The following is a 12680-nucleotide window of genomic DNA, read 5'->3' as shown; positions in this document are numbered from 1 at the left end:
CATGTACTTCCGGAGCATAGAGACATGGAACACATTATGAATTCCTGTCAGATTCGACGGTGATGCTATTCTGTAAGCGAGTGTCCCAACTATCTCCAGATCTCAAACGGTCCTATGAATCTAGGACTGAGCTTGCACTTCTTCCCAAATCTCATCACACCCTTCATTAGTACGACCTTCACGAACACAAGATCCCCTACGCCAAACTCTTCGGCCGGCTCTGAGCGGTCTTCATCCTGTCTTGGATCTTGACCACTAACTATGCAATCTGAATGACAATATCCGGACTCAATTTTGCCCTCTCCCCTACCCCGTCCCAATAAAGTGGAGACCTGCACTTCCTCTCATATAATGCCTCATATGGAGCCATACCGATCGATGCCTGATAACTGTTGTTGTACGTGAACTACACAAGAGGTAACTTCGGCTCCCAACTGCACTGGAATTCGATCACACATGCTCTGAGCAGATCTTTCAATATCTGAATCACACTCTCTGACTGTCCGTCGGTCTAAGGATGAAAGGCAGTACTAAATAACACTTTTGTCCCAAATGCCTGATGCAAACTCTTCCAGAATGAAGAAATTAATCTCGGATCCCTGTCGGACACGATGGACACAGGAATCCCATGCAGCCTGACTATCTCTCTGATGTACAGCTCTGCATACTGATTCATGGTGAAAGTTTTCTTGATCTGTAGAAAATTTTCTGATTTAGTGAGCCGATCAACTATCACCCAAATAGCAATATATCCTCCAGTCGTTCTCGGAAGCCCTATCACAAAGTCCACGATAATTTTCTCCCATTTCCACTCTGGAATAGGGAGTGGTCTCAGATTCCCTGCAGTTCTCTGATGCTCTGCCTTGACCTGCTGACAAGTCAAACAATTGGAGATGAATCGCATAATATCTCTCTTCATGTCTGTCTACCAATAAAGAGCCTGAAGATCCTTATACATCTTTCTACTCCCTGGATGGATGGAGTACGAGGTGTTGTGGGCCTCACTCAAGAAATCTGCTTTCAGGGAATCACTGCTAGGAACTCACAGTCTGTCACGATATCGGATCCGTCCATAACTGTATATAACCTTCGGCCGTTAGCCTCATCCCTCTGTCTCCACTTCTGTAACTGCTCGTCAGAAGCTTGCCCTGCTCGGATTTTGTCCATCAATGTCGACTGTAATTTCGGGGTAGAAAGACTAGGGGCAGTGGCCCTGGAATAAACTTCAAGCTCAAACCGCTGAATCTCTGCCTACAACTGTATCTGTACTGACAACTGAGTGATCAATGCAGTCTTCCTACTCAGGGCATCTGCAACTACATTAGCCTTACCCGGATGATATCTAACGACACAGTCATAATCATTCACTAGCTCTATCCACCTCTATTGTCTCATGTTCAGTTCCTTCTGCGTGAAAAAGTACTTCAGGCTCTTGTGATCAGTGAAATCTTCCACTTCTCCTCATACAGATAATGCCTCCAAATTTTTAGGGCAAAAACCACTGCTGCTAGCTCGATGTCATGAGTTGGATATTGCTTCTCATGGACCTTCACCTGTCTGGATGCGTAGACAGTAAATATTTCATGATGCATCAGAACCGCGCCCAAACAGAGCTTCAAAGCATCTGCATAAACCACAAGCTCTCTTTGCCCTGATGGCTTAGCTAGAACTGATGTTGTGGACAATGCCTGCTTCAGCCTGTCAAAACTCTGCTTGCACTCGGGTCCCCAAACAAACTTCACGTTCTTCTTCTTCAAGGCGGTCAATGGCACCACGATGGAAGAAAAACCATGTATGAACTTCCGATAATACCCTGCTACACCCAAGAATCTGCGGATCTCTGTCACACTCTTAGGCGCTTGCCAATCTTGAACTGCCTCAACCTTACTAGGATCGACCTCCACTCCATCTCGGGATACAACGTGACTCAATAATGCCACTCTGTCTAACCAAAACTCGCACTTACTGAACTTGGCATACAGTCGTTTGTCCTGTAAAGTGTGCAGTACGGTCCTCAGATGCTGACTGTCCTCTTCTATGCTCTTCGAATAGATCAGGATTTCGTCTATGAAAACTATGATGAGCTGATCCAAATATGGCTGAAACACACGATTCATTAGATCCATGAAAATATTTGGCGTGTTCGTCAATCCGAAAGACATCACCATAAAATCATAGTGCCCATAACACGTTCTGAATGTCGTCTTATGCACGTAAAACTCTCTCACCTTCAGCTGGTGGTATCCTGATCGGAGGTCTATCTTCGAGAATATCGATGCTTCTTGAATCTGATCAAATAGATCCTCGATCTTGGGCAGTGGATACTTGTTCTTGACTGTGACTCTGTTCAGTTCCCTGTAATCAATGCAGAGTCGCATACTGCAATCTTTCTTCTTAAAAAACAGTACCGGTGCCCCCCCATGGAGAAAAGCTAGGGCGAATGAAACCCTTATCTAGCAAGTTTTGTATCTGATCCTTTAGTTCCTTCATCTCTACAGGTGCTAGACGATAGGGTGCCTTAGAAATCTGCATTTTACCTGGCATGACCTCGATAGAAAAGTTCACCTCTCTGTCCGATGGAATGCCTGAAACATCGTCAGGGAAAACACTAGGGAAATCTCTGACCACTTCAACCTCCTCTAGCCTATGACTGACTGGCTCGGTCACTGTATCAATACTGGCCAAAAATGCCTGGCAGCCTCTCCTTTTCGCACAAATACAAGAAATGATGTACGAGATCTGCTGATGTCTGGTTGCCTCAAATATAAATGGCTTACCACTGGGCGGTTGGACAGACTGACCTCCGTTTAAAATATATAGCAGCTCTTTCGTACAAAGCCAGTCCATACCGAGAATAATATCAAACTCTGGTATCGGTAGCATAATCAGGTCTGCTTGCACCATATTTTTCTTGAACTGAAGCTGCAATCCCTTCATTATCTGCGAGGTAAATATCTGATCCCTGGAGGAATCGATACTTTGAATCCCAAATCCATGGCCTCTAGTATTATTCCTAGTCGTTTGACAAAAGATTTGATATAAACGAATGTGTAGCTTTGGAGTCTAGCAATTCATACGTGGCTACATACCATTAAATATGATCGTGTTGAAACTTAAGAAATTTTCTATCAGAAATTATCCCAACACTCTAGAAAACTAATGATTTAATTCTAGTACCAAATCAAAAATCTCAAATTATACCCCAAACGTTAAGAAAATTTCAATTTGGCCCTTATAGTTCCGAGTTCTTCACAATTTGCCCCTACAATTTTTTTTCAAAAATTGCATTTTGGTCCCAAACAATTTTCGAAATTTAAGAATTTGATCTCCAAAAATTTGAAAAATTCAACAATAACCCTTAAAATTTCAGTTTTTGCAATTAAGTTCTTAAAATTCCTAACTCGTTTAATTCAATCCTTAAGTCCAACTATGTAGAGATTCAACCTAATTTATTCTAGGTTCTCCATCCCAAAGTAACTCAATAACCAACATAATAATTCGTGCATTCATGGCAATATTTAAATGAAACTTTTAAACATAAAGGTTATATGTGATCAACGTAGAGTATGGCTCGGCTTCTGCCTCCTCGGCATGCATCACGTATGCCCTGCTAGTAGTGGTGTCGTGATTCCTCGGGCAGTCAGCTGCTTTATGGCCCTCTTCTTTGCATATAAAGCACTTGAAAGTCCCCCACATACACTTGCCATAGTGAATTTTGTTTAACTGTTTTCATGGCGGTCCTCTCTCCGGCTTAGGAGCCCCTGGTGCCTGAGGTGGCCGCTATTGTCCCGACCTCCTGAACTGACCATGGGGCTTCTTCTGCCCCTGGGGCCTCGGTGGCCCTGAATACTACTTTTTCTGCGGTTGAGTACTCGGTTGGGCATGATTCCTCTTTCCCTGCATCTCCATGTCGATATCTCTCAAAGCCTGCTCCGCTTGAAATACACAAGCGGTGGCTTCATCATAGCTCGTCGGCCTCATCAGCATCACTTCACTACGTAAAGTGGGTCCCAGTCCATCCATGAAATGCCTCAGCTTTTGAGCGGCATCTCTAGCAATAAGGGGCACAAAGTGACAGCCCCTGTCAAACTTCCTGATAAATTCTGCCACAGACGAGTCCCCCTGTCGAAGACTTGTGAACTCCCTCGTCAGGAGACCCCTGAAATCAGCTGGAAAATATTTGTTGAAGAAGATCTCTTTGAACTATTACCAAGTAAGCGTAGCCAAGTCCACCCTGTGAGCGGCTCCCTTCCACCATAGGGATGTGTCAACCTTCAGCATATACATGGTGCACCTAACCCGGTCGCCATCCCTCATATCCAGATACTGAAAATGTAGCTCCAAGGATCGAATCCAACCCTCCGCCACGAAAGGATCCGTGGTACCCCCGAAATCCTTCTGGTTGAGCTGTCTGAATTGCTCATAAATGTCGGTCTGGTCGGAGAGCCTGTTGTGCCTGCTCCATAAGCCTAGCAATACCATCAAGTACATGGGTAGCTGCGTCTCCTAGCAGTGGTGGCGGTGGAGGTGGGCCTCTGTCGCCTCCTGAAGAATCTTCCTGACGGTCTGTGCTAGGATCACGTTTGGGAGGCATGATATATGAATATAGTCCAAATTCTAAACGTAACCCATTATGCAATTTAATCTAGTTTTTCAAAATATTTAATTCTTAAATCAAGAAAGAAGCTAAAAATGTACCGTAAATCGCTGTATAACTTGCATCATGTAATCATGCAGGTGATAGCATTAAAACTATTTATGACTAATATCCCAATTCATTTTTAAACTTAGACGTACACCCTGATTTTGACTCGTATTGACTCGAAACTTAACCAAACATTACCAAACTTGAACAATAGTTCAATAACATCTAACTATACCATATACAACCCAAAAAAAGTTGATTATAACCCTTGAACAAGCCTATGAAGCTGCTGGAAAATTTCTCTCTTTTTTTTTTTTTGAAAACCCTAGCTTGCACAAACTAGCATCCTTCGGCCCTAGCCCTAAACTAGCAAGATCAGCCCCTATGAACCCTTCCTAGGACCATAACCTACCCCATTCCAAGCTACTAGAATAGACCTAATGACCCACGTAAGCACAACCTTACCCATGCGCGATGAGCCATGCGCGACTCCCTCTTGTCCACGCTTACATCCTAGGCCCTTGCACTAGCACCCCTTAGGCCCCTCTAGGACCATCATGCAATCCTCTTGGAACCCCTGGACACAACCCCTAAACACGCTCCGGCCGCCCCTTTCAAGCAACCCAAAGCCACCAACCCTAGGACTCTAGCAACCCGATTTCGTTCAAGTCATCAACCTTACATCTGCAGCCCTTATTTATGCATTTATGGACCATTAACGTGTTATAAAAACGTCCATTCAAGTACCTTTACCATGGCATCCTCTTTGTGCATCATTAGCAAGAGTGTTAAAAAAATAAAACTCTAGTTTTATGCATGTTTAGCCATAAAAATGAAAATACAAGTAGTGCATCATATTTTTCATATTAAATACACATAATATGGTGTGAAAGATTTTGAAAGAAGATTAAGGAGTGTCTTTGCGTATATTACACACGAAAACAATTTGCAATGCGAGGACGTCGACGCGGGGAGGACTTTGCTGAATTTTCCCTTCAAACTTCACGTGACTTTGCTTGAAATTTGTATGTGTGATCGTGTAGGCTGTTGGAGGAAGAGTCCTTGTGTTATTCTAGGGAGGGGCGTGAGTTTTGGGGTTTATGGGTAGGGTTTATTAGCTTAAAATGTAATATATAAAACATGGTGCAAGCTTAGGCCTATTAACCTAGTATAATAGGCCCATTGTAAGAACCAGGATTTTCTTACCATATAATTAAATAATTGTAAAGGAAATTTTAACATAAGATTTTTGTGTTGTGTGAAAATAAGACTTGCATAATGGAGAATATTTTATATGGGATATGTAGAGATACTCTTGGACATACCATATGGGATTTGATATATTGTGTTTAAGCATGCAATTTTCGAAATTAGGAAGGGGATTTTTCTTGCAAGAGTTGAATATTACACAAGTTAAAGAATTTAGGCAAGATAGTGCATGGGGATTTCGAAAATTCCCTTAGTTGATATGCCAAGATTTTGTGATGGATAGATACATGGATACTTGGAAAACAAATAACCAAAGATTTTTTCAAACCCCTTAGCATAGCATCAAATCTCGAGCCAAGCAAGAAGGGAAGGAATCAAGAATGTAATCTCACCAATTTAGGTAGCCAAATAACTCAATATGGGATGAAGAATTGAAGCCAAAAACGTGGAGATTGAGGCCAATCTTAGGCATGATTTGAATGCCATATCAAGCTCCCACCCCTTGGCCTATAAATACCACACCATACCCACTCATTCTCACACTTAAAATTTCGAAATTCAGCAGCTCTCCCAAGCCGAAACTCTGCCGAAAATCATCCTAGAAATTAAGCCGAAGTTCTGTCCGAAGTAGGACCAAGGAGCGATCCTATTTCCAAGCCAAGCACCCACGTTTTTAGCATCAAATATACTGTAAGTGGGCTATTTTTTTAAACTTTAAAAATCTCGAATTTATGCATACATGTTTTCGATTTTTACAAGAAAAATAAATAGTCGAGTACAATCTTCTTTCTACTCTTTTCGTGTAATTGTCATACGATTTCAAAAGCACTGTGAGGATTCGACTGTATACGGGAGGGAATCCCAACCATGACGTACCCTTACGCGGTGGGGGACATAACCGCTATACGGCCTCGCCCCCTTAGAGGAGTAAAAATTAGGGACTGACGTCAGTAAACCGTAGAAAGTAGATGAGTCGCAGTGCTGTGTCAATGTTATGCATGTTTATGAAGTATGTATGCAAGTCATGTTTTATTCTCGAAATTTATGCATGTTGTCTTTATTGTGCTCGATTTTCCCCCATTTACTGAGTATTCCCAAAATACTCACCCCCCTTACAACCCTTCCCAGATAAGCCCGAAGAAGAACTCGAGGATGAGGAGTCCGAACAGTTCTGGGGATGGTGAACGCTCAAGGAATTTAGTTTAAGTTATTATTAATTAGATTTACGTTTCCGCAATAAAATTACGTCGTCTTATTTATTTTGGTAATTGTAAAGACATCGGTTATTTAATTTGAGATTATGATATATAAACTGGTTCGGTTTATATTGTGCTACAAGAGGCTTTTTGTTGCGATCGTGTGATTGTTAAACAACGCCGGTGTCATTCCCGAGTTTCGGGGCGTGACATTAAGCTCATTAGTTAATATTTAAAATATTTTGTTTAGGAAAGTTTGTGAAAAATAATAGCCGAGTTCTTAAAAAGTTCATATTTTCATTGAAAATTGAATATCGGTTTAAATATGACTGGCGTATAAAAACACTTCAAAACACCTCATTTCCGAAAATTCTATTTAAAATACATCACACATTAAACAATTAAAAATAATTATTTAATAAAATATTTTCCCACATATGGTCACTGGCTTCAATTCCTTGATCACGTCTCGTATAACTTTTAAAACATAGTTTTATGCATTCTAACATAAAACCATATTTTTAAACATGTAATCATACACATCATAATTAATTCATGCCATTAAAATCATTTAATTAGTCATTTTTCATTTTTCTTAAATTTGTATGCAGTTGGATTACGTTATCGTATTTTGGACCTTACAATATTGATCCTATTGAGAAGACGTATGTTATTTGTTTACTGAGTTATATTATTAGTGGTAGACCACCTACTGTTGCACTCTTTGATTTGGTTAAATATTGGGGATCGGACATACACTTCCAAACACATGATAGTGATTGGATTATATTAACTTTCCCAAGTGCAGAAGCTAAAGACAGTGTGCTTAAAGAAAGAAACTACATGGTGTATGGATTTCATTTGTTCCTCAAAGAGATGAATAAATGTTTCAGATTTAGGGAGGAGGATATTAACTCATTGCTTTCATGGGTTCAAATTCATGGGCTTCCACCTTATTGTTGGAACTTCAACATAATTAGTAAATTGGCATCTATGATGGGCAATGATATCCCTATAAGGATATGAGTTTGTTCATCTGAAACCCATGTGTACAAACCGGGGTACCGGGTAGTTTTGTGAATGCCCGAGTAAGTTTTCCCTTCCCGGGTGTGATGGCTTCATCCGCAGTCCTTTACCAGTAGCCCGGGTCCTCATAGAGTTGGCCGGGTGCTTCTCACCTGTCCAGGAAGTGTTCTCGGTTGGATACCCACTTGGGCAACCTCGAGAATAGCGCTACCTCGATAAATGAGCCACACTCGAGTGTAATCATTACAGGCAATCTAATCCGCCAGAGCAACTTGGGTTTGGAGTGTCCAAGAAGTCATCAGAAGCTAGTATGGTAAACCGACTTAGTAGGTGACGCGGGAATCGAGGTAACTACCCATTCCTCTCTTATAAATAGCAGGTATTAATGTCATTAAAGGATCCTAAAGAAAAAAAACCTTTGAACTTTAAGCATTCTACGTATTTTTCCTCAAATATTGTTCGAAGTTCATCATCATACAACCTGCTGACTTTATCATCGGAGTGGCTACGTCGGAAACCCCTCTGGCGCCCATTCACGAGTTCTTTTCATTGTTTGCAGGTGTTGTTCAAGCCATTGTCTTCGCTCAAAATTCCCAAAACAATATAAATTATTGATTCGATCCGGTGGAGCACCCGACCCTGCTCATCCATTTCGCCAGGATCGCATCATTGGCGCCGTCTGTGGGAAATTATATTGAGCTCGAGGCGTTGATATGGCTCGTACCAGAAGAACAGACCAAGATAACTCCCGGGCCCAGGCGGACGGGGGACAATCTTCAAGACAAGTAAACGTTAATAATACCGACCAGAATCTCGTAACCATGACCCGAGAGGAATTAAAAAAAATGATGGCTGATGCAATGGTTCATGCTATGGCCCGGAAAGAAGTTTCTCGACGTAACACACCACCAGAGCAGGAGCAAGAACAGGAGCAGGGGCGAAAGGAGGAGGAGGAAGGGAGTGAAGAGAATGTAGATTATAGTGCCGGGTCGAAGGCTCCGACTACAGCAGAGGAGTTGAAAGATTTAAAGCAGCAAATGAAGGTCCTAGAAGGACAGCTGGAAAGTCGCAGCTCTGCCCGGGCCGCGGCAAAGGGATGTCCATTTGCCGATATCATTGTTCGGGAACCTCTTCCTGGAAACTTCAAGTCTGCTAAAATAAAAGATTATGATGGCAATGCGGACCCGGAGGAGCATTTAGCCAGATTCGAGAACATGGCCATGTTACACTGCTATACTGATAGAATCAAGTGCAAAGTGTTCTTGACCACTCTGGTGGATTCCGCTCAGAGGTGGTTTGAGGGTTTGTCCCCCCAAAGCGTGCATTCGTTCCGAGATTTCCAAAAGGTACTCCTACACCACTTTAGTAGTAGTAAGAAATACAAAAAGACCGCCTTCAGTCTTTTTGAGGTAAAGCAGAGCCCTGAGGAGAGTTTGCGGGCTTATATCAGAAGATTCAACAGAGTGGCTCTAGACGTCCTGTCTTGTGCCACCGAGACCAAGACTACTGCCTTCACCCAGGGTTTGAGAGAGGGTGAATTCTTCAAATCACTAACCAAAAAGGTGCCCGGGGATTTTGAAGACCTGTTATCCCGGGCAGAGAAGTACATAAATATGGAGGAAGCCCAGAAACAAAAGAGGGAAGCGGTGAGGAAAGAAAGAGGAGACCGGGTATCTAAGCCCGAGGAGAGGGGACAAAAGAGGGGCAATTCAGGGCATTTCTCTCATCATGTGCCTCTGAAGATTGCCCGAGAGAGGGAGGTGCAGGAATGTAGTAGGGATTTGGCCCCGGATCATCAACTGGCCAGGCCAGAGAAAAAGGGATTTTGTGCGCTTCACAAGTTAGGCTACCATAACACTGAGGATTGCAAAGTTCTGAAGGGAAATTATGTTGCGCCTTCCTTCCCAAGGCCCATTATCAATACCCAGATGTCTAGGGTGCCGCCATGGACGTCCCGGCAGCCCGGATCTAGTTCCCGGGGAGGGGGTGTGAGAAACAATCCTAGAATCGAACCCGGAAGGAGGAGGGGGCCTGAACCCGAGCAAAGAAAGAAGTCACCCCCGGTTGTAGGGACGATTAAAATGATATCCAGAGGCTCTACTGATGGAGACTCCAATCGAGCGAGGAAGTCAAGGAGTAGGAGAGAGTGTTTGGAGGTGGAAGGATCGAGGAAGAGTGAGGCAATCATCAGTTTCGGCCCGGAGGATCTGAGAGGGGTGAATCTACCCCACAACGATGCCTTGGTGATCCAAGCCCGAGAGGCGAATTATGACATTCTGCGGGTCTTCGTGGATTCAGGCAGTTCTATGAATGTAATTTTCAAAGATGCCTTTGAGCAGATGGATTTACAGGGCTATCACCTTGAAACAGTGGAAACTGCTCTTTTTGGCTTCGCCGGGCACGTGGTTTATCCGGAAGGGGAGATTATTTTACCTCTGACCCTGGGCTCTCACGATCTCAAGAGAACAGTGATGACTTCCTTCACTATGGTGGACTCCCCCTCATCGTATAACATCATCCTTGGGAGGCCGGCCATGAATGAGTTAAGGGCTGTAGCGTCTACCTACCACCAGAAAATAAAATTTCCTGTGGGAGCAAGGGTAGGAGAAGTCCGGGGAGATCAACCCTCTTCTAGAAAGTGTTATGTACAAGCGGTCCGGGCGGATCAGAACAGATCTAAGAAGGAGGGGAAGAGGGCTAAGATAGGTGAGACAGGAGGAAGGATAGTGGAGGAAGGGGAGATACACTTTGTGGCCGAGGAAGAGCAGGAGGCGGTGGAGATTGGGCCAAGACAGCAAATCCGGGTGGCTCAGGATCTCAGCACGACCACCCGGGTAAGTTTAATTAAATGTTTAAAAACTAACATTCATGTGTTTGCCTGGTCCCAGCAGGAGCTTACGGGGATTTCCCCCTTTATATCGGAGCATCATTTAAACATCCTCCCGGGGTCTCACCCCGTGAAGCAGAAAAAGAGGCACTTTGGTCCTGAAAAGGACAAAGTCATAGCAGAACAAGTCAAGGAGCTCCTGAAGGCGGGGCATATTCGGGAAATTCAATTCCCTACTTGGCTTTCTAATGTGGTTTTAGTACCTAAATCCACTGGCAAATGGCGCATGTGCGTAGACTTCCGCGATCTAAACAAAGCGTGCCCCAAAGATCATTATCCGCTGCCCCGGATTGACCAGCTGGTAGATTCCACCTCGGGCTATGAGCTGTTGAGCTTTATGGATGCATACCAGGGGTATCATCAGATTCCCTTGGCCAAAAAAGATCAAGATAAAGCTAGCTTCGTCACCTCAGGAGGTACATTTTGTTATATTGTAATGCCTTTCGGGTTGAAGAATGCAGGGGCCACTTATCAGCGTCTTATGGACAAAGTGTTCGAGAAACAGCTGGGGCGGAACGTGGAGGTCTATGTGGATGATATCTTAAGCAAGACCCGGGAGGTCACTACTTTTATTGATGATCTACAGGAAACTTTTGCCACCCTCGTGCAACATGGGATCAAGCTTAACCCGGCCAAATGTATTTTTGGCGTAAAGAGTGGCAAATTTCTGGGATTCATGGTAACAGATCGGGGAATTGAGGTAAACCCGGAGAAGGTAAAGTCTGTCTTGTGTATGCCCTCTCCCCAGTCTGTAAGAGAGGTGCAAAAGCTGACGGGAAGGATTGCTTCCCTTTCTCGATTTATATCCCGATCAGCACACAGAAGTTATCCTTTCTTTCAAGTCTTGAGAAAGGCCAAGCACTTCGGATGGGACGATAAATGTGAACAAGCCTTCCAGGACTTGAAAGCCCATCTTGCAGAACTCCCGGTATTAGTAAAGCCCGAGCCCGGGGAGCGATTATTCCTGTATTTATCCTCTACAGAGCATGCTGTCAGTTCAGTGTTGATCAAAGAAGAAGGCTCTGATCAGAAGCCTGTCTATTATGTCAGCCACGCTCTAAGAGAGCCCGAGCTCTGATATACAGAGGTGGAGAAGATTGCATTGGCTTTGATCGTGACCGCTCGGAAGCTAAGACCTTACTTCTTATCGCATCAAATAGTGGTTCTTACCAACAGCCCTCTTGGTAGAATCATGACCCATGCTGAGGTATCCGGGCGAATGATTAAGTGGACGATGGAATTGGGGGAGTACGATATCGAATACAAACCACGAGTGGCTATCAAGGCACAAGCTTTATCAGACTTTTTATCTGAGATGATCCAGCTTAGTAGAGAAGAAGTGTGGAGAGTTTTTGTAGATGGGGCGTCTAGCCTTGCGGGGTGCGGAGTAGGAGTCGTGATGATATCTCCCCCGGGAGAAAAAATCAAATTGGCAATAAGGATTGATTCCCGAGTAACTAATAATGAGGCCGAGTATGAGGCTGTGCTAGCTGGAATACGAGCTGCTCGGGAAGTCGGGGCTTCCCGGATAATTATATATTCTGATTCACAACTCGTAACACAACAGATAAAGGGTGTGTATGAAGCTAAAGATGATAGGATGCTGAAATATTTACAGCTTATCAGAGCTCGAGCAGAAGGCTTTTCGGATTGGAGTATCGAGCAAATCCCCCGAGAAGAAAACGACGAGGCAGATATTCTGGCAAAAATGGCAGCA

The 12680-nt window shown here is 43.7% G+C and overlaps 2 protein-coding genes across 2 annotated transcripts; one reads left to right on the top strand and one right to left on the bottom strand.

Annotated features, from left to right (window-relative positions):
• Nucleotides 1-2394: 2394 nt before the first annotated feature.
• LOC140831360 (uncharacterized) lies at nt 2395-2937 on the bottom strand. The gene has a single exon (XM_073195112.1). It carries the CDS (start codon nt 2935-2937, stop codon nt 2395-2397), a length of 543 nt encoding a protein of 180 aa, XP_073051213.1.
• Nucleotides 2938-8924: 5987 nt separating this feature from the next.
• LOC140831359 (uncharacterized) lies at nt 8925-12041 on the top strand. Its single transcript, XM_073195110.1, has one exon. It carries the CDS (start codon nt 8925-8927, stop codon nt 12039-12041), a length of 3117 nt encoding a protein of 1038 aa, XP_073051211.1.
• The last annotated feature ends 639 nt before the right edge of the window (nt 12042-12680 follow it).

This window comes from Primulina eburnea, chromosome 5 (assembly GCF_022965805.1).
Source record: "Primulina eburnea isolate SZY01 chromosome 5, ASM2296580v1, whole genome shotgun sequence".
NCBI classification, from domain to species: domain Eukaryota; kingdom Viridiplantae; phylum Streptophyta; class Magnoliopsida; order Lamiales; family Gesneriaceae; genus Primulina; species Primulina eburnea.
This window is presented reverse-complemented; position numbering and strand designations above follow the sequence as displayed.